Source organism: Archocentrus centrarchus, chromosome 10, assembly GCF_007364275.1.
Source record: "Archocentrus centrarchus isolate MPI-CPG fArcCen1 chromosome 10, fArcCen1, whole genome shotgun sequence".
Taxonomy (NCBI): domain Eukaryota; kingdom Metazoa; phylum Chordata; class Actinopteri; order Cichliformes; family Cichlidae; genus Archocentrus; species Archocentrus centrarchus.
In genome coordinates, this window is record NC_044355.1 from 6592712 (window position 1) to 6615943 (window position 23232).

Consider the following 23232-nt stretch of genomic DNA (forward strand, 5'->3'; position numbering starts at 1 on the left):
ACAGAAATGAATGAGCAAAGATGGAGGCTTGTTTGTGGCATAGTGTGAATAAAAATACAACATTAACAGAACAAGCAGTCAATCATTAATTTTAGTCAATTTTCTCCATTTTGAAACCAACCTGGTGTTTGATTTAAGGGCAGCATCTGAAAATTAAAAACCCATCTAATTAATTTGAATATAAGAGTAAACAAAATAAAAAAATCTTTTATATTTGCATGCATGCATGGAGTTGTATGAGGTATTGTACAAACAGTACACCCGCTCCATGTCTTGGCCACATTTCCTTTCCTGTGTGTGTTTGTGTGTGTGTGTGTGTGTGTATGTGAGAGAGAGAGTGCCCTCCCCCCAGCTGCAGCAAACATTTTGCCATTGGCCACAATCCAGTACCAGGCTGTGCTGATTGGCTGGCATCAACTCCAATCACTTACAATTGGCCCATTATCTGCTGCATGCCACACCTCCACACCTCCACCCAGCTTTGGGACACAGTGGAAGAGTGGACACACAGGGAGGAAGGTGATGCAAGGTTTGTGATGTATTTTTGGCCCCATAGTAAGGACTTCCTGTGTGTAATTTTGCATGTGTGTCTATGTAAGTGTGTGCGTCTGTGTGATAGCAGCGGCTGCTCTGTAGTGTGTTTAAGGTCTGAAAAGATAACTCTGTGCCAAGCTAAATAAGGGTGAAACAACTCCCCCCTCTCTCTGTGTATTTACAGTATGAAGACTTGGCCGTGTGTGAATGTACAAATTTGTTTATTTTCCTGTGAAAGGGTGGTTGTTTATTTATAAAGATATTTCCAGAGACGTGGGGATTACTGCTTCGATGAAGATGAATTCTGCCCAGAAGGGTTTTTACATGTTGCTGCTGGGTATATAAAAAAAAAAGTCTGAGCATCATTTCTCATCGTAAATAAGGATTTTATGAAAACTATACATCTAAAACAGCCTTTTAAACCCCAACTGGGGAGATGATGAGAGAGCATGTTTCAAAGGGCAGTTTTCAGAGAGGTTGTACACTCCCTCACCACATATGATCAGTTAGGAATGTGAGGCATTAAGAGCCAAAACTGATGTGATTTTATTTAAAAAAAAAAAAAATATATATATATATATACAAACCAAAAAATTACTATTAATAACGTAAGACTAGGTACCAGCAAGTCCAGATTAATGCAGCTGGAAAAAAAATGGCCATGCAGTGAAAAGGCAAACTTCAGCTGGCGTTATCAAAAGAAGTCCTACATACATTTTTAAAATGAATTAAAAGATTGTTCAACTCTCTTTCCAGTTGTATTGAAATAATTTAGTTGGTTTATTCTTTGATTTTCAAATAAAAACTTAAAAAATAAGCATTCACTCACTTTCAGGCCACAGGATGCGCTGACAATCCCACTGCGCTCTGTGGCCCTTGACCTCTCGATACATACCCCGTTTGCACAGAGTGAAATTTTAGGAAGAATCACAAATTCAGTCAAAGTTATGGCAGATTTTTGTTGTCAAAATAATGAACGCAAAACACAGGCTTTTTAGAAGTTTTCGTATTGATAATGTTGAATCAATGGTGACAGAGTGCCATCATTTTTAATAATTTTGCCAAGGTGCGGGCACGGGGTACTCTGATATTTGATATCTCAAAAACTTAGATATTGGACTGAAATTTTCTTTGTGCTTATTTTGTAACACACACACACACACGCACAGACACACAGACAGACAACCATTCACACTCACATTCACATCTATGGACAATTTAGAATCACTAATTGACCTAACCCAAGGAAGGAGCCTATTAACTAAAAATCAAAATAAAACTGGCAGCACGGTGGTTAGCACTGCTGCCTCACAGCTAGAAGAACAGCTGGAAGGTCTGGGTTCAAATCCACCTTGGCTCGGGCCTTTCTGTGTGGAGTTTACATGTTCTCCCTGTGGGTTTCCTCCCAAAGACATGCAGTTACACCCTGTGACCTGTACAGGGTGTACCTTGTATCTTGCCCTATGACAGCTGGGATAGGTTCCCGTGACCCAGAAGAGGATGGATGGAAAATAAAACTCAACAGAACACCATGTAAAATATTACAAGGTGCTTCACATGTAAACTTTTTTTTTTTTTTTTTTTACCTCTAAGCATATAATCATGTGAAAAAGAAAGTTTTCACAGGACTCTGAGGTCTCTGTGCAGTCGCGTGAGTAACTAAGTACCCTCCTTGACTCAAAGGCTTGTAGACCCACCTTTAGCAGCAATGAGTCAAGTCACTGTAGAGGAATTCTGGCCCACTCTTCTTCACAGCATTGCTTCAGCTCATTGATGTTTGCAGGCATTTGCTTATGAACAACTCTCTTAAGGTCCCGCCACAGCATTTCAGTCAGGTTTGGGTCTAAACTTTGACTGGGCCATTGCAAAACCTTTTTCAGCTATTCTGTTGTAGCTTTGCATGACTGAGCTTGGGACAAGCTTTAGCTGTCGGACAGCTGTGGAATACAGTCAAATATATACAGAGGAACTCATCGTCGACTCACTGACTGCAAGGTGCCAAGGCCCTATGGCTGCAAAGCAAGCCAATGAATCATCAACCCTCCATCATTGTGCTTGACAATCATATTCTGTTTTCACCAATTCCAAAAAAGCCATACTTGTTCAGTATTCTAGCTATCCATCTAGATTTGTTATTTTTTTTGTCTGGTCACGGGAGGTTTTTATGTCTTAACAGGTGAGAGAAGGGAGGAAGACTGAAGCCTTGATTATCCTTTCTGCATCTGCAAGTCCATAGAGTACATTTGAATCCACTTGGGTCAGAAAGGGTAAACAGTATGCATAAGCGTCTTTGCGGATGTTCGCAGAGAATTTGCATAGTAATCCACCAACTGCACATGTGCCCCAGGTGGCAAACCACAAGAGTTCAAAGTATAACAGGAATGACTACTCAGCTGTCAAATCTCCAGCTATCTGCGTATAATCAGGGCATGACGGCCAACTTCACTATTGTCCCAGCCCTAAAGCACTGGAGTATCCAGTTTGTAACCACTCTGGCACTGAGTTCATTATTTGCTATTTATCAAGAAAAAAAGGCCAGGCGCAACCTTGTTTTAAACTTGATGCTTTAATCTTCAAGTCTGGTTCTGCTGCTCAGCTTAACAACTAAAGGCCAGTAAACAAAGCAGCTTAACCAGTAAGAAAGCTGCAAACCTAAAGCATGCAGGTGGACTGAATATACATTTTTCTTAAGGCAGATGGCTCCCTTCTCTCTTCGTTATGATTTTCTCATGTTGACCAGATGGTGCTACATTTCTCATTTTTAGCCTGTTCTCGAGTCCTCAGACCTCACATAGCTATATTGTTATTGAGGTTTGAAATGAGTTTTTTTCCCTCTTTATTCTTCACTCCATGAAGAGGCAGAAAGGAAACAGGAAGAAAGAGAACATAGCACAGGCTGCAGGCTGGAATCAAACAGCAACATGAATGACTACTTCTTTTATTCTTTTCTCTTTTCTTACTGTCCCCATCCCTTATCCTTGTACTCCTCACCTTCCTTTCTCCCCTTCCTTTTCCTTTCTAGCAATCTGATCCTCCCTTCATCTCTCAGGTTGGGCCCTTTTCTACCTCCTTTCACTCATCTCCCCCCTCCCCTCTGTCTTCCACATGTTTGCTGGATTCTTCATGCCTGCGGTACCCATTTCCGCCTACAGTAGATTAGACTGTTTCTGCAGTATCTACTCTCTCTTCTGTAGTGGCATCCACATTGTTCTGCAGCTCACTGTCAGTATCCATAAATCCAATTTGCTGCCCATGCGTGTGTTTGTATGTGTCTGCATGTTTGCTTCACTGTGATGGGTCCGCGTTTGTAGCTACATTATGTTTAGTTGTGTGAGTGAGTCCACTGAGTTTGTGTTTCCTGCAGAAACGTTATTTTGGTGTAGCTGCCTGTGAATGTCATTATATTTGTCTTGGATGAGAGTGAATTTATTATGCTTGTATCTTTGTGGCTGTGCAGGCGTGTATCTTTGCAACTGTTTATGTGAGTGAGCATGCGTGTGTGTTAGCGATAGCTCTGGGTCGAGTTGGCTGTCAGTCTTGATAAGGCCAGTGGTTGGGAGGCGTCAGTCGGGGCGGCTGCTCGCCTGGCCTCTGTGTGGTGGATCTGCTGAGAAGGAGCTGAACCATTAGACACGCTGCAGTGACTATAGAGAGAAAAGACGGAGTGGGAGGGTGGAGATGTATGGTGAGAACGCCTGAGAGTGAGGAAAAAAAAAAAAAGAGATGCGGGAATGAGGAATGGGGTGGGGGTGGGGGGTGATGGAGTGTGAATAAGATCAAGATAGAAACTGGGAGAGAAAGAAGACTGAAAATGAGACAGTCAGATGAGGAGGGAAGGTGAAGTTAGCTGGAGAGAGAAGATAAAGGTGGAGGGGATACTGGAGAAGAACTGATAAAAGAAAATGAAGTCTATCCCCAGTCTGTTGTCTTTCATCTGTCAATCCTTTCCCTTTCATATTTCACCTTTTTTTCTCATGACAATCATTGAATATTCACCCTCCTTTAATCTAAAGAGCATTTGTTCTTTTCTCCCCTATATCTCTCTATCTCCCCCCTCTTTTCCTCGCTCCCTGTGGAGCTTGAACAGTTCACATATCCCTGCAGTATCTTCTTCCTCTGTCCTTATTTAGAAGCACCAAATATGCTTCATATTTCTTCCATCTCCTGGGGAATATTTGTCTCTTGTATGTTAGCTGAAGTCGCCATCGGCCTCCAAAACAAGATGAACATGTCTGTTGCTTCTCTAGTCGACACCGGGTTGTCAGTTTGAATTTGGTCTGAGACCCCAAACACCTAACACATTCCTTGTAATAGGCTACATGCAACCGGCATTGTGCAATGTGTATGTGTGATGTGTCAGAGAGACATTTGTCAATTAAAAATGTAATCAGTTTAGCTGCTGAACTGGCACAGTTTGTTGAGTTCAATATATCACGGTTATTATATTAAGATATTAGACAGTTTCTTCTTGAAACAGCAAGTGGCTGATACATTCTGCAACGTGGAGCAAAATTCAGTCCATTATATCCTCACAAATCTCCTAAATGACACAGCAAATTTTTAAAGCAGCTGCTGTAATTTGCACCTAATTTATACTTCAGCGCGTGGGCTTTTTCTGGTCTCAAATTTGATTCGAAACAAATTCAGTTAGACATGTTTGTGGTGCAGAGGTGGAAAACCTTGTTTTTCAACTCAGAAAGCCGGGGAGAGGCTCAGGTCTGTTCCCGGTGGCTGCCGTGATACAAAAGGTTATTTGAAGTCAAGCTTTACATGAGAAATATTCGAGAGTTTTACCACTTTCCCACTCCACTGTTGCTCAGACACAAATTGTTCAGTGTAAAATGAGCATGAATGTGTGCATCTAGTGTCATGGAAAAAAAAAAAACAGGAGACAGCTCAAAGCAGCCAAAAATAACATGTTCTCGTACATAAATTTGACAGGTTATAATCTTCAGTATGTCAAGGTTAGTCACATAAACTACTCTAATTCTCATTTGCAAATATGCAGCCATCTGGAGCTTGTTCATTTTGACTTAGTTTTGTATTTGACAACTGAATGAGTGTCTTGTTCCACAGTGAGGCATCAGTCACAAAGCGTGCCAAATTAAATTTTGTTTTTATCCTTTTACTATGTTTACCCTTGGAAACTTTTGAGCACACGTAATTCCCATCATGGCTCTTTGAATCAGGGCCAGTTGGGTTGTTTTTTAAAGAAGAAGCAGTAGCCCAAAGCTACAATTCATATGTATGGTCCACTTCACTGTGTAAATAAAGCAAAAAGGGGAAAGGAGGAGCTTTCTGCTCATTTTTATTTTATTTATAAAAAAACAAAACAAAAAAAACAACAGTGCATGAAAGGAATGATGGGAGGAAAAGTCGGTGCTGAAAACAACAGTTTCCCTAACCCTCTGCCTCTTTTGGATTTGAACAACTCGCCCACTGGCTATCTGTGACATTTACCAATAGTGAGCGTGTGATGTAACCGTCACTGCTGTTAAACTAGGTTAGGCCCTGGCAGTTAGAGGGGCGTCTGAGGCTGCTTATATCACAATGGTTATCAAGTGGCCATGTGTAGATGACAGACGCTCAAACACCACCACTGCAGGGATCGCGAGCCTGGGCAGGTATATACTGTAAGGGCTAACCAGACCAAAGCACCCAGATGGAAAGTTGGGAGACTAATGTGATGACGTATTATCTGCTTAAAAAACAGTTTTTGCTGCTTGCATATTTGGACACACCTATGAAGTACAATTATGTAACAATACAGCATGAAGGAGACAACACCCATATCACATCACTGATAAGATTTTCCCTTTTGATAATGCTTGTACTGCAGTGCTCTACTTTTAATGTTAAGTTTTTATAGGGAAAAATGAATCAGGAAAAAAATAACACGAGCTCTCAGATCAAAATGAGAAGGAGATATACACTCACCGGCTGCTTTGTTAGGAACACCTGTTCAGCTGCTCATTAATGCAAATATTTCACATGCAATACAATACATTTAGGCATGCAGACCTGCTTAAGTCTCAGAATGAGGAGGAAAGGTTATTTAAGTGACTTTAAGCACAGCACGGTTGTTGGTAGGCTGAATATTTCAGAAACTGCTGATCTACTGGGATTTTCCCACACAACCATCTCGAGTAAATGGCCCAGAAGAGGAAAAAATATCCAGTGAGCGGCAGCGCCGAAAATGCCTTGTTTATGCCAGAGGTCAGAGCAGAACGTCAAGACTGCTTTGAGCTGATGGGAAGGCAACAGGAATTCAAATAATCACCGGTTATAACCAAGATATGCAGAAGAGCATCTCTGAATGCACAACATGCCACACCGTGAAGCAGATGGGCTACAGCAGCACAACACCACACACTGACAGACGGCCTCCACTGTCACCAGATTTCAATTCAGTAGAGCTCCTTTGCAATGTGGTCAGCCAACAAATCTGCAGCACCTGCGTGATGCTATCATGTCAATAATAAACAAAATCTCTGAGGAAAGTTTTCAGCACCTTGTTGAATTGATGTCACTGAGAATTAAAGCAGTCCAACCTGGAAGTAGCAAGGTATACCTAATAAAGTGGCCAGTGAGTATATGTTATAAAGTAGAGTCTGCAGAGCATGAGAGATAAACAAGATAAATAAAAAGAACCACAGTGTTATTTCATCTCACCTTGTGTGAAGATTTGTAATCATAAGACTATCAATACATCACAAAAATTAAATATTTGATGTTTAAATAGGTAATAATAAATTTAATGACAACTTTTAATTATTCATTTTAATGTTCATCTGTTTTACTGCAGCAAACGATTTAGCCAAGTGCAACAAGCTAAAGTTATATAACAAGGAACTAAAGCACAATCAGCACATGTCACACTCTTACTTAAGAGGTGGAATAGAATTTCCTTAAAATATAAAAAGGTAAACCCGTGTTCATGCATGACATCAGCACAGGAGTGTAACTACAGTGTATTTACCCATGTAGAAACTGTGGCTTACTTATGGAAGTGGGTTAAGTCAATAATATTACTAAGAGCTCTCTAAATAAAAAGTTTGAATGCCCACAAACAACAACACGGCTGATAATACAAGAGTAAACTTATAAAGTAAAGACAGTGATTAAATTGGTGTTTGTTATTGCTTACTGAAGACACAAATTGACTGCAGTGTTACAACTTGTTCCCTCATTGCTGTAATTAAGTTTCCTGAGTTTTGTAAGAGTTTTCCTTCCATCACAAAGAACTAGTTTTTCCTCTCTTACTACAGCCTTGTAATTGCACAACTTTTTTTTTTCTCTTCTCTTTCTTCTTTTCTCCTCCCTGTCGTCTTTCAGGAAACAAAAGATGAATTTTGTCCGCCGTTAGCTCCTCCCCATTCCTGCTCTCTCTCACACACACACTCTATGCTCTGTACCCCCCCCCCCCCCTCCCCCCCCCCCACCTCCGCCATCTCTTTTGCACTCTCCCGCTCTCATAAATGCAGCAGCTCTTGCAATCTGTGTGTGCTTCTTCTTTTTTGGTGACAGGGAGCTGGAAAGACAGAGAGATTTTGTGTATTAGAAAGTGAGAAAGGAAGGGGAGGGAGGTACCTAAAGACAGCAGGCAGGGAGGGAGGGGTAAGAGATAGAGAGAGCAGGCGAGCAAAGGGGACGGAAGGGAGGGGAGAGAGAGAGAGAGAGAAAAGAGGGGGAGCACATGTGTATGCTTGTCACTAAGGGGCTGGGAGAAGGACTAAGGGAAGCGAGGTAGCTGGCCACAGCCGCCATATGCTGACTGGATTCCTGTTCATGTCTGCTGTGTGAAGACTGTAGGTTTCTGTTGTGTGCTGGCCGGCTGGGGAACATACCATGGGAAGCTCACATCTCCTCAACAAAGGCATGCCTCTAGGTAAACAACCAGCACTCTGCTTTTATGTGGGAACTGCATATCTCTGTGTGTGTGTGTGTGTGTGTCTGTATTTGTGTGTGTGCCAATATTTGTGAACTCAGTGTAGATTATTCTGCTTCCTTCTCCCCTCCCCCTTCTCTCTCTTCCTCTCCCTTTTTTCGTCTCCTCCTCCTCCTTCTTCTTCTTAATTCACTCATACTATTATCTTTTTTTATTGCTCAGCCTCTCTCATCACACAAGAATGGTTAGTCTTTTCTCTAAACCTCTGTGTGTGTGTGTCTGTAAGTGTGTGTGTGTGTGTGCATGAAGAGGCAAATCTCTGCTATTGAAAGCTGCTTGAACACCTCTATTTGTGGCGACAGAAATAGATCTTCCTCTCCTTCGAGGGCTCGCAAGGACATGACACATATTTCCCTTTCATTGTGCTTCTTTTATGGAGAGTGGTTGCCTTCGCCGAACCATGCGCACGTGCACAATTTAGGTGCCCGCACACTTACACACACATAAAGGGGAACTAAAGTGCCACACACACACATTCAAGTATAAACACGCATGCACCCAGCCGGATTCACAGAGAATAGATGCACCTTATGATAGGGGCTGCAAAAGACTGTTCTAGAAAATGGGATCAAGGTAGGGCTAGGAATAAGAAAGGGGTGGGTGGGAGGGAGGGTAGGAGGAGGGGGGGGGGGGGGGGGGGGGGGGGGGTCGGGTGTCGCGCAGGAGGACGAGGGTGTGAGGATAAACGATCATTCACTGTGTAGCTGAGTTAGTATATCACCTAAATCTGCATTTGTGAAGCCATTTCTCCTGCAAAGAAACCAGACATTATGTGATGTCATCAAGAGGCTGCGGGCTCTATCTCTTGATGACATCAAAGATTAAAGTTGCAGCTCTTAGCTTTCTAACCTCCACCCCTCATTTTTTAAAAATTTTATTCTTTTGCCCCTTGCTTTGGGAGAGATCTTCTCCAAATTCATGCCAGCAGCTCGAGAATCCAAGGTCACAGGACTAACGACTGTGAATTATAGCTCGGGAAGCTTTGTCCTTTTTTAAGATGCTCATGCACAAATCTCTACCAGTCAATAATTGTGACGCTGACTGGGTCATCGGGTTTGTTTCAGCGCACGGTAATGATCATTGAAGCTGTAAGAGCTGCTGTAAAATCAGCTTGCAGTTTTGGCTGACTGATGCATGTACTGATTCATCTTTCTGAAGGCAGGGGGCCTCTGATCTCTGTGTTGTGTCATGCCCGATCTGATTATAAAGGTCTAGATCTGTGACACCTTGCACATGTCAGTCACACCTCTAAAATCCTGTTAAACCAGATCTGCTGGTAAAACACAAAAAAATCTAATTTTGATAAATGCATCCTATGAGGCAGTTACAAAGTAAACATGACTTACAGTTGCAGGCACTTTCCCACCGACAGACAGTTTTTGTCAAAGGACAAAAACAAGGAAAACCACTCGTGTGGTGGCATGTTAATTTAGAGAAATCCAGAGTAATCTGAAACTTTTACACTATATTGCCAAAAGTATTCACTCATCCATCCAAATCATTGAGTTCAGGTGTTCCAGTTACTTTCATGACCACGGGTGTATAAAACCGAGCACCTAGGCATGCAGACTGCTTCTAGAAACACAAAGAATGGGTCGCTCTCAGTAGCTCAGTGAATTCCAGCGTGGTACCGTGATAGGATGCCACCTGTGCAACAAGTCCAGTCATGAAATTTCTTCACTACTAAATAGTCCACAGTCAACTGCTAGTGGTATTATAACAAAGTGGAAGTGATGACAGCAACTCTGCCACGAAGTAGTAGGCCATGTAAAATCACAGCGTGGGCTGAGCGGATGCTGAGGGGCATAGTACAGAGAAGTCACCAACTACAGACCTCCAAACTTCATGTGGCCTTCATATTAGCTCGAGAACAGTGAGTAGAGAACTTCATGGAATGGGTTTCCATGGCTGAGCAGCTGCCTCTAAATCTTACATCACCGAGTGCAATGCTGCATTTCATGCAGTGGTGTAAAGCACGCTGGCACTGGACTCTAGAGCAGTGGAGATGTGTCCTCTGGACTGATGAATTATGCTTCTCGGTCTGGCAACCCAATGGACGATTCTGGGTATGGTGGTTGTCAGGAGAATGGTACATGTCTGACTGCACTGTGCCAAGTGTAAAGTTTGGCGAAGGGGGGATTACAGTGTGGGGTTGATTTGCAGGAGTTGGGCTCGGCCCCTTAGTTCCACTGAAAGGAACTCTTAATGCTTCAGCATACCAAGATATTTTGGACAATTTCATGCTCCGAACTTTGTGGGAACAGTTTGAGGATGGCCCCTTCCTGTTCCAACATGACTGCGCACCAGTGTGCAAAGCAAGTCCATAAAGACATGGATGAGGGAGTCTGGTGTGGAAGAACTTGATTGACCTGCACCTCAACCAACAGAAGACCTTTAGAATGAATTAGAGTGGAGACTGTGAGCCAGGTCTTCTCATCCAACATCAGTGTCTGACCTCACTAATGCAGTTCTTGTAGAAAGATCAAAAATTCCCCAAAACACATTCCTAAACCTTGTGGAAAGACTTCCTAAAAGAGCTGAAGCTGTAATAGCTGCTAAGGGTGGGCCGACATCATATTAAATCCTATGGATTAAGAATGGGATGTCACTCAAGTTCACATGCGTGTGAAGGCAGACAAACTTTTGGCAACATAGTGTATTAGATTACAAGTTACAACACATCCTTGTTGAAATGTTAAATAGGGGCTGCAGTACCATTCCACACACTTATAAAAACAAATACTGAATTTTTATACTGCGCATTTGCCATAAAAAAGACAGGAATCTAGTCAGGTGTAATTTACCGCACTTAGAAGTCTATGAAGTGCTCAGCAAAGAGATGGTGGCACTAAGAGCCATTAAGAAGCTTGGTCTATTATGTCTAAGGCTTATAGAAAAATGACTGAACTAAAAAGGGAAGCAATAGTAAAAGATCTGCCAGCCAGTACTAAAAGATCTTATGCCTTATATAATACTTGCTAGCTGCGTCCGCCAACTTTATTTTTTATTGAGAAGCGTTGTTCAAAAGGGGAAATGTGACTGAGACACAGCAGTCTAGACAAATGGCAAAATGAAAACAGCAGTAGAGAAAAAAACAAAACAAAAACCAACAAGTCTACAATTTACTCTCCCAAAACAACAGTTAGCAGGTAGGCTGTAATTCAGCTATGATAGGTAATTAGTGCTTTGCATTACTTTGAGTCCATGCATACTTGTTATTAATTTAAATGTCAACATTGTCAAGTGAGCCTATTTGGGGTAAAACCTGCAGATTAAATAACTTTTAAGATGATACCTGCAAAATGGCAGAAATCAAAAAGCAACTTTTTAAAAAAATACCAACCAGCCCTTTGATCAGTCATTTTGGCTCAACTCAAATAAATGGCACAATGTGTGAAACTAACCCCCCCACCCCACCCCTTTTTTTTTTTGGCTGGGAATACCCTTGAAACCACTCAAAGGCCCTCCCCGGTGGGTCCCTGCACTGCAGCTGGGAAAACCGTAATCTAAATGCAGTAAATGCTTTACAGCCTTAATATTCCATTACGGGGGGGGGGGGGGGGGGGGGGGGGTATCCAAAGTGACCCCAATCCAACTGAAACTTCAAAGTGATTGTGATGTTTTTTTCTGTAGCCACACAATAATCCAGTTACAGCCTTATTTTTTCCTGTAGTGCAAATATTGTTTAAGCCACTACTTATAAACTATTTATGAATTCCTGCAAACCAGCAGTGTGTTATGTGTGTTATGACATTTGTGAGATTCTGGAAATTGAAGGATGATTTTTAGCTACAGGTTGAAAATTATTTACTTCACAGCTGTAAAATAAATATTTTCTAGCCGAAATGAGGTGTTTTCCTATCACACAGAAATGCTGCAAACCCAGTCTAGGATATTGAATTATTATCTATATGGACCCACAATATAGCTTTATTGATCTATTGAGCTACACTATGCAGTATTTAAATTATAAGGTTAAAATTGTGCTTTGAAATCTTAACCTCTCTGCCGTTTGCCCACTTTTCCTGAATTCATAGCACCACTGGAACGAAAACCTGCCTCTGAACTAAACTGGTTGCCATAACCAAGTTGCTGCCAAATGTTGTTGTATGTCCTTGTCTGTTTTGCTGCTGGTGTCTTTTGTTATGGGAACAAAGAGTTGACAAACCTGAACTGCCTTGCTGACACCGTACCTGTAAATGAGAACCCTGCATAGTGATCATTTCTATTTGAGAGCACATGTATCATACATCACCGGAGATTTCGTCGTGTCAAAAAGAATTGACTGATGAGGCGAGCATGTTATACCTGTTTTACTGTTTATGTGTGTGAGCCGGTGGTGACGGATATTCTTCTTTGCCTTCCTGGGAACTGACATGTGGGTAGGGAGAGAAGGAAGAAAGAAAGAAACATCAGGCCTCCTGAACACTTTGTATCAGGATATTTAGGTGCTTTTAAGAAATGCAAATGCAACTAGGATACAAAGCACGTCTTTAGGTATTGCAGAGCGAGAGAAAAAAAAAAGAAATGGCCAGGGAGATGAAGAAAGCCTGAGGAAGTGAGACTGAAATGAAAGATGGAGATCTGAAAATGAGGCAACAATAGATGAAGAGATGGTGAGATGAACACTGAAGGGGTGAGAAGGAGGATACAGGGGCTCTTGCGGTTGCTGCACGCCACAAGAGCCGGTAACATTATAAATCAGCCATGTTGTGGCTCGATGGCTGGTTTCTACAGTTGCAGACGACAGTGATCACAGGTGCCGACAACCTGCTATTCTTCTCTTCCTTTTTCTCGCGTGCACAGTGAAAAATAAAAACACTCAATCTGCTGGGGTTCACTGTAGTCAAATGGAAAAGGACTGAAAAGATTTGTCTTATTAAGATTAAGAAGATTTGGAAATATCAAATGCTTGACATTATAGCTTAATAAATAAACAATACCAAGTGACAACTAACTAACAGCTGAATACAGAAGTGGGCTCATAGATGCTCTAGAACTGTTAACCCTTGTTATAAGAGTGCGTGCTGTTGTGGGAAAAATCAGGGCCTCTGCAGCTTGTTTTGGCAGATCGGTCTGGATCAAGGCCGGCAGACTTCCCGCTGACCCGCACATTTAAAACGCATGAAATTAGCTGATCCTTTTAATTGTCTTTGTTGATTGGCAGTCTGAAAACACTGTCTCCCTCCTCGGGGACAAAAATCCAGCTGTTCCTGCGAGCCGGTCAATGACAGCTGGATACAGGCAGGCTGCAGGGCTTTCCCACTGGCTCTCATGCTGAAGTCCCAGCAGTCATTGGCAGATGCTTTTTCCATTTTTAAATGTCAATCAAATGGCATTAACATCAATTTGTTACTTAGAACATTTCGGGATGGGGCCTATTTTCATATCTATGATGCAATTTAACCCCAAGCTCAACTATTACTGTACAGATGGTTATTGTATTATAGTGAACAATGAACAAAACTTTCTTTGTTTTCATTTTTCCTAAGTTGCAGATCACTACCACTGCTTTGCTGCATTTACTCAAAATGTCCACTGTTCATGGTTGTGAATCTGAATTAAAGTGTAGTTGTTCAGAAAGGCTGGGTGGAAAAGCACGAGCAGAGCTGAAGCTCTGGCCCTGTTGGCTGTCAAGAGGCCTGTTTCCATTGTGAAAGCTCCCAGCAGTCACCAAACCCTGGGGCTATGGGGGGGGGGGGGGGGGGGGGGGGGGGGGGGAAGACAGGGGGGGAGAGAGAGAGAAAGAGAGAGAGAGAGAGAGATTACTGGAGTATTTAATATAATGAGAGAGGGAAAAAAAGATGAATAAGGGTTTACAGTTAGGGAACTGAGCAGAGCGAGAGGAAAGTCTGGCAAATTATTTAATATAATGAAGGATTTAATGAGTGTTTAAAGTGATGGGGAAGCGAGAAAATACATGTAATAAAAAAAAGACCAAGAAATAATGACCATTTGAGTTTGAGGATTAATATTTACAGGTTACTGCTGTGGTTTGTGAGTGTGGGGGAAGAGATGGAGGGAGTGAATAAAGCAGTGTTTTTATCACATAGTACTACTCAGCAGTCAGAAGTGCTAGTCCTCCCAAGGTCATTCGTGGTGCTGGAATGAGAGCTATTTCCTCCCTCAGTCTGACCAAGTGCGAGCTGGAGAAATGTCTGGAATCTCCCCCCTGAAAAAAAACCCAGAAAAAACACCACTGTGCTGCAAAATAATAATAATAAAAAAAAAAAGTGGGGTAAAATCCTGTCTGTTCAATTACCATTTTTTCTGTGTCAGTGCCAAAAACTGAGCAGCACAGTGCCGTATTTCTTTCTGCTGCTGCTGAATTCCATTTTCTAAGCTATGCACCATAGATTTTATATTGATGTGTAAGTGCAATGGCCTCCAGGCAAATCCTATTAGTGATAGCTAATGTTTTACCAGGCCACATAAGGCACTGTGTGCAGGATTTGAGTTTCACCTCACTGGTCTTAGCACGCTGCAGGACTGCTTCATCAGATCAAGTTTCACGCTGTAATCTGACAATGCAGATTTAAGAGACAATGCAGAAGTTGAGTGATGGACTGTACTACGTTGTGAGCTATCTTTGTCTCAGTGCAGCATCTGAGTGCACTCACTTCTGTTTTACCAGTGAGAGCGTGAAGGAAAGGCCCATATTAAATCAGCACAACATGCTGTGGGCAAAACTGAAGCAGAAACCAGGTTTTAGGTCACATACCTGACTCTGTAACACAATAGTAAAAAAAAAAAAAAAAAAAGTGGTTCCAAATTTATTCAACTGTGAGTTTCTGTTGTGGCTGCACTGCAACCTTAAACCACATGAAACAAAACTGAAATATGTTTGAACACACCTGTTGAACTGTTGATGTTAAACTCCTGATTCTAATTCTTTGGTGAGAGTCAAATGGCTCTGTATGCATCTTGTCATGTGCTTATAGCACACTAGTTTAAAGACCCCTTCCTTCTGTTTTCTAAATACAGACTCTGAAAGCTTATTTTCTGCCACAGCAGAAATCTAAATGCTGCACCCTAATGATACGTTGAACCTGAAGTGTAACGTAATCGCTGCATACATTACTTCCTCATGCATGCACACTGGAGAAAACTGATGAGAATCTGTGGGCAAAAAAAAAACCCACCCCAGTTTCAGGCTTAAAAACCTATTTAGTTCCACAACAGGCCTGTCACATGAGAAAAAATAATCATCATCCATCTACTTTTGTATGTGGAAGTTAATTGGATGGGTTTGTTTGTTCCCAGTGTGCCCCTTTTTTTCTTAATTATACAGGTACACATATTTACTCCTGGTTGCCGCAAATACAGAACAGTCCTCATCTCCTAGTGAAGCAGATTAAAAAAGGAAAAAAAGAAAGCGGCGATCAAAGCGGCGATCAGTTCCTGACCAAATGTAGTTAATGTTTTTTGTAAATAAATTTCCTACATTGAAAGAAAAGCCAAGAAAGATCAAATAATCAAAACATCAGTGCTAAATGTGAGGCTCAGATGTCACTTCAAATAAAGAGCGGTGACTCCGCAAACAGCTTTGCAGTGATATTAAACAGTCACACCGGAAGAAATCAGTCCACTACAGGAAAGGCTGGGACACCAACTTCTCCAACAACAGGATGCAACCGCAAAAAAACATGTTGCACTTGTGAAAAAGTTTAATAAACTGGAAAATCCCTTTACATTTCAGTCATTTTGAAAGTTACACTCGTGGGGCTTGTTTTTTTTTTTCCATATTTCTTTCTTCAATAATAAAGCATCACGCAAAGCATGAACTCACCATCTGAAGTGGAAAAATACAGCCAATTAAGCCAAGTTTAATTACAAGAAAACTGATAAACTGTGATGTGTGCAAAAACAGCAGCGGAAAGCAGCAAAAATCCACAATTAAGATGAGTTTTAACTGGTAAGATGCCCTTATTTTACTCATGGGCCTCTCATTGAAGCTGTAGCTGCTGAGGAAAGAGTGTTATTGTTTTCAGATTTTTCAAACTAATTTGTAAGTTTGGAGCTGCCAAACTTCTGTCCACAAGTATGCTTCTCAGGGAGTCTTGGCATTCAAAGTATTGTGTAGACTCTAGCATGCTGATTTCTTATATTTTAGATGACTGGTTTAATGATTTGGCTTCTTCCTCACGACGTTAGGCAATGCAAGTGGAAAACAGGCTAAAACTGGGGTGGGGGTAAATTGCGTATCCTTTGAGTTTTGGGAGGAATATTTTGAGTGAACTGACAGAGAAGGCTGCTTATTCAAGATGTCAGACTGCACATCTCAGATGGGGAAAAAGTCAGCGATGAATGATGGGTTTGTCAGCATCAGCAAAAACGGGCATAACTCTGCACTTATTTCATCTGCAGTGTTTCAGAGGGCTGTCAAAACTTTACATGTCAAAGAATGCCAATTACATACACGCACACTGCCTAGACTTTCCTCACAAACTGCATCTGTATGTCCCTCAGATGTCTTCTGCCTCAGTCTGTAAGGCCTCCAGTCATCTGGAATGATTATTCAATCAGTTATGTGGAGAGAGAGGGAAACTGAGAGATGCAGGAAAATGCAGCAGTAGTGATTATTCAAGGAAAACTAATAAATCTGACCCCCATGGACCCCTCTTCTTGTTATAACTTAAACAAAGGCCCACTAGTGGGGTCATTTGGCATATCTTCCTTGTTAAATGCCGCTTTTCCTCCTGTACAGCCCAGCAGCATTCTCAGTGTAATGGTTTAATCTTTAGATATGATTTAATAAAACACCCTGTGGCAGGGGTGCAGGAGGCGCTCACATTTCAGAGACTAGCTGTCTCGCATGGCAAACATCTCTATCCCCCATGATCTGCTGCACCTCCTTACCCACCTGCACATTTAGCACTTTCAGTGACGTTTCGATGTTTTTATTTGCATTTTTCTTGCACATTTGTGAAAAAACACTTGGATTCATCCAATATATGCTACACAATAACGAACAGAGACATAATCTAGAGCTTCAAACTGCATGCTTAGTTAGTTTCTTGTCAACACTGCCTTATTTTTTCCAAGTAAGCAGCTCCCAAGATTCACTGAGTCCATGGGGATGAGCATTTATGTTCAGTGAACAGGCTGGAAAGCAAAAGGCTATTCTTTATTATCACTGACTGTATTTTCCTTGTTATTAAAGTTTCTCCTTTTCAACGCTATTTTCTACTAGAATATCCAAGACCCATCTCATCCATCTTCAAAATTACCACCTGTTTCATAAAGTCAGCAAATTTAATCAGAAAGTCAGCAGTAATTAAACCAAAACAGTGAAATATTTCAAAGTTATGAGGAGAAAAACAGCTGTGAAACATGACCTCACACAAGAGGAATTAGCTCTGCAACAGGCAGACAGCTGCTCCGAGAAACTCTGTTTTTTTTTTCCTCCACGCCTATTGTCATAGTTGGCGTGGCAACCATCACCCCAGAGCAGAAACATTATGGGATGCAGATACAGCAGCGGCCTCATGTGTGCCGGGGAGCTAATCCTTATGTTCATTTTTAGATTTCCCACCCACAAAAGTGACAGCTGAAAGTTGAGATGAAGTACAGCGCAACTGTCCTAATTTCTTTTGAGGAGATTTGCACTTGTGTAGGTGTTTCTGCACCACAGCCCATTTTCCACCCATGCTCCACTGTCCTCTTTTCCCCACTTTTGTTCTGCCCATCTGACTCTTTGTCCCTCACATCTTGTGTTTTTAGGCATCAGGCCCCCCATTATGAATGGGCCCATGCATCCACGCCCCCTGGTGGCGCTGCTGGACGGGCGAGACTGCACCGTGGAGATGCCCATTTTAAAAGATGTAGCAACCGTGGCCTTCTGTGACGCTCAGTCCACACAGGAGATCCACGAGAAGGTAACATGCTTAATGTAACACATACACACAAATGACATAATTGTATTATATCTTGACTTGGAAATTTTAGCTCTCAGCTAAACAGTAACCAAGTGGATTAAAATTCACATCACGAATTTCCAGAGACACAAAGTGGCACAGCCTAAGGCAGCATCAGCTTCCCTGTTTTGTCTAACCCAGAGTCCAAAACCCAAAGAGGCTTCATTTACCATCAGAAGTGACCCAAAAAAAGCATTAAATCTTCAAATTAGAGAAGCTGAAATGATTAAATGTTTTTTTACTTTATAATGTCTGAAACATTTAACCAATTATTAAAGTTAAAGTCTATTAATTTACAGACTGAGTGATCAAGAATGACAGTTCTGTGCTTTAAATAGGACTGACTGGAGAGACTAAAAAAAGGGTTTGGAAGACCATTTCCTGCAAGTCATTCCCTCTCTCTCTCTCTCTCTCTCTCTCTCCCTGCTTTCCTGTCTAAGCAACACTGCCCCATCTAATAAAGGCCTAAAATACTGAGGAAAAAAAATATATATATATGAGAAACTAAGAAGTAAAGGAATGGGACTAAGCAGAGGTTGCTGGAGGTTGATGGCAGTCGCTAGCATATTGCTGTGGTTGTAGTTTAGACTTGTCTACAAACACTGCCCAGCTACTCTCCAGGCATCTTCTGGTATAGCAACCTTTTCCCAACTGATTTCCTCTAGTGAGAGCCAGCACACATTTCCCTAGCAGCCAGTGGTTGTACCCCTTTCAATAAGGCGGACAAATCTCGAGCAATGTTCGCATGGCGTCATGTGAGAAACCTCGCTATCAATTGGACTCTAGTTGGATGACATCTGGAAAAGATCTTACACTGTTCTAGAAAGGTCAAAATATTGGCCTGCATCAAGCAAAGAAAACAAATAAGGAGAAATTAAAACTACTGAAACTGGGGTAAGAACTGTCCAGCACATTATTAAACACTATTAACCATCATCTTTGAGGAAGAAATGCAAAATTAGAGAAAGTAAAAGCATCTCCACACACACACAATGTGAAAAGAACTGGAGGGATTAGGACTAAACAGCTGTGTAGTCTTAAGAAAACCACCTATTAGTGAGGATAATCAGAAAAAGACTTCTTAGATTGGACTCTGAAGCAATGGAAAAAGGTCATGTGGTCTGATGAGTCCAGATTTACTCTGTTCCAGAGTGATGGGTAAGAAGAGATGCAGATGAAGTGACTCATCCGTCATGCCTAGTGCCTACCGTACAAGCCTGTGGGAGCAGTGATAGGCTCTGGGGTGCTTTAGTTGGTCAGGTCTTGATTCAGAAATGTTATGTGTCTAGAAAATTAGGTCAGCTGACTACCTGAATATACTGACCAACTGAATGAGCATGTTTTTTTCCATCAACTGATTTTGTTTCATCTCTGATGGCACGGGTTTACTTTACCCCCCCCCCCCCCCCCCCCCAAAAAAAAACCCCAAAAAACCCCAGAGATTATGTTAAAACAAAAAGACGTATGAAATTAAGAGTACAAACTTAAATGTGGGTCAGATCCTGTCACAGCCACTATGGATTGCAAATGGGTTTGTATGTCTGGCAGGGTTATGTCTTGTACTGGGTGTCTGCCAGGCGCACTCTCTCTGCGAGCACGCTCAGTAGGCCACAGTGTGGGAGAAACAGATGGCACTCCCTCCCTCACTATCTTTCTCTTGCTCTCTGTCTCTGGTTCTCTAATAAGCAGCCACCTCATTGTGTAATTAAAAGGGCTTCTTTACTATAATTGAACCACATGTCATTTTCATCCTCTCACATACAAGAAGCAGGGGGCTGGCAACATTACAAAAGATTACACGATTACTTGAGAACCAATTAAAAGGTGATGGGTCCTTGACGGCTCTTTGCAATATATTCCAATTCCATATGATAATTATATTATCTGCTTCTGAGCCATTACTGTTATTGTTATAGACAATAAGCTAGAACTCTGCTCCTCCACATCGAAAGGAGCCAGTTGAGGTGGTTCGGGTATCTGATTAGGATGCCTCCCGGGTGCTTCTTAGGTGAAGTGTTCTGGGAATGTCCTACCCAGAGGAGGCCCTGGGGCAGACCCAGGAAATGCTGGAGAGATTATATCTCTCGGCTGGCCTGGGAACACCTTGGGGTCCCCCCAGATGATTTGGAGGAGGTGGCTGGGGAGAGGGAGGTCTGGGCTTCTCTGCTTAAACTGCTGCCCCTGTGACCTGGCTCCAGATAAGCGGAAGAAAATGGATGGATGGATGGATGGATCTGATTAAAAATCACAGAATTCAGTGTGAATTTTAGACAGTTGAGTTACATGAAGACACCTTTTCTGAAATCCTTTTGTTAAAAAAGGCAAAAGCTCAATGAAATAAAATTTTTAGGGAAAAATAGGGTATGAGAGCAGCATCAGAAGAACTAATCTTACTATAATACTGAGGAACAGTGAACCGAATGAACTCTAGCTGCTTAGACTTTCTGTCAAGCCTTAACTGGCCACAATACAAATGCATGCAAATATGGTGCACATATTCAGATGTTGCAAATATGCACATGCTTCTGTTCTATATCTGGGTTTGAATACCAACAGTGTAGTAAAGCCATAAAAAGTGCATTTCTTGGGCGCCAGGGTGGCTCAGTGGATGAGCAGGGGACCGTGTACGCCACATCCTTGTGGTGTGGGCAGCCCCCACTTTTTTCTCTCTTTACTGTGCACTATCCAATAAAAGGCAAAAAGACCCAAAAAAAATCTTTTAAAAAGAAAAATTCTCCCTATGAGTTAACTTAATGGTATGTGTTGTGTGTGTCCAGGTCCTAAATGAAGCTGTAGGAGCACTGATGTACCACACCATCACTCTAATGAGAGAAGACCTGGAGAAGTTTAAAGCTCTGCGTATCATCGTCCGTATCGGGAGCGGTTATGACAACATCGATATTAAATCTGCCGGAGAACTCGGTAGGAACAAGCACACATACATGTACACATATTTGTGTCATAACAAAATTGTGTTTCCCACCTATTTCACTGGTGCTAATTACCCTCTCTGACTGAAAGACACAAGCAGAACTGGCACAGATTTTAAATTTCCCGTTAGTAATCCAACAGGAAAGAGATGTACAGTATGTAATTTGGTGAACAGCTGAACCAGGTTTGACTTTGTTGCTGCAAAACCACTGTTTTACATCTAATTCAGGTTCTTGTTGTATTTCATTTTTGGTGAGCAGTGGTGTATGCATTTATTATTCAATAAACACTGACCCAATCTTTGGGATGCCCTTCCTGTGGAAGCAGGGAAAGTAGCTTCACGTAGTCAAAATGATCCTTTCCATTAGTTCACTTAATCTAAATTAATTTATCATAATTAAGCACACATTTTACTGAGTTAGTCAGCTATGCTGCAAATATTTATACTTTTCCTTACTTTTTATATTCTATACATATTCTTGCTTATGCTTCTGACTGCTTGAAACGCTTTGTTTCTTGGCACTACATGATGTCAATGGGAGCTGACAATAAACACAGAAGCCACACCCACCTGCTGTTCAAACCTTCTGTTTGTGTGGAGCAGCCAATCACAAGAAAATTTGCTTTAAGGGAGGGGGAAGGGAGCCAAAACTGGTTGTTTCAGACAGAGGATGAACTGAGTGGCTGCAATATTTGTATTTATATTTATTTATTTGTACTGTATGTATCTATATAGTATTTATATTTATGTTGTTTATATAGCACTTATATTGTGTATATAATATTCTTAGTTAAATAGTATTTATACTGTGTATAAAGCCTATAGTATTTATATAGTATATAGTATTCATATCATGTCCTGATATTAATGTTAATTGCTGCTGCTGTAACAAAGCAATTTCCTACAAGGGATCAACAGAGTTCTGCCCTATTCTATAAGGTCTATTTAGAAATATTAATTCATAGCTACTGCAGTAGAGCCCATGTGTAAAGATGCATTGTAAATTATAATAACAGGGCCCCTTTGTGTAAAAAATTGAATTTATGGAACATGAAAAAAAGAGGCACCAAAAGCTGCTTAACTACATATTACTTAAACATGAAGTCAAATTTTAAACTTCCTAGCTACCAGTTTCTGTTGACATGTTTGCAAGAATCAGTAATATTTGCAAAAAAAGAGAGAACTCATTAAAGCTTTTTTTAAACTCATTTTCCTCCTGCAACAGCCCGAACTTTACTAACTTCCCTTATCTTCTTCCACTCAAAGTGTTGAGTAGTTTTGTGTTTTGAAGAAAAAAAAAAAAAAACTGCTGACACCTACAGCCTGTACTTCCCCATGAAAATAGCTTTCACCAAACTTCATTTCTCTCCCAAAACGGTTTTAAAAAGCTATTACCAAGCCTTATCTGCTTTCTGGTCCAACAGGCATAGCTGTATGTAATATGCCAGCTGCCTCCGTGGAGGAAACAGCGGACTCCACGCTGTGTCACATCCTCACCTTGTACCGACGTACCACCTGGCTGCACCAGGTTTGTAGCTCCATGTGGCTGATATAAGAGACTGAAATTAAATGGATTTAAACAACTTAATTTAAATGTCTTGGTTAGAGGCGTGCATTCGGTTATCACAATTTCAGTTTCGACAGTTACTAATCAGAAAAATTGAAACGTTCATTCATTTTCTTTAGAATGTGGCTGTATTTGAAAGACGTTGATGTAAGATGTAGAAGGTACAGTAAAATGATTTGTTCCTCAAATCATTATTTAGACTTATTGTATAATCACTTCAAACGACTTAGACTTTGGTCATTAAGTGCAGATATTATGATATATATAGCTTGAATCATGTTAAACTGTAATGTTTGTGCGCTCTGTCTTGCATTTGCATGTAATAATTAATTGG

General features: G+C 41.3%; 1 protein-coding gene across 2 annotated transcripts in view; it reads left to right on the plus strand.

Annotated features, from left to right (window-relative positions):
• The first annotated feature begins 472 nt into the window (after positions 1 to 472).
• Positions 473 to 23232, plus strand: part of LOC115786536 (C-terminal-binding protein 1) — a 31513-nt gene continuing 8753 nt past the window's right edge. The window contains exons 1-4 of one of the 2 annotated variants that reach the window (XM_030738724.1): positions 473 to 529; positions 18206 to 18360; positions 21177 to 21321; positions 22756 to 22859. In XM_030738724.1, coding sequence (XP_030594584.1) covers positions 523 to 529; positions 18206 to 18360; positions 21177 to 21321; positions 22756 to 22859 — 411 coding nt within the window. In that variant the 5' untranslated portion in view covers positions 473 to 522. Of the gene's footprint in view, positions 530 to 8216; positions 8423 to 18205; positions 18361 to 21176; positions 21322 to 22755; positions 22860 to 23232 lie in introns of those variants that run through there. The other variant, XM_030738723.1, reaches the window with a different exon arrangement.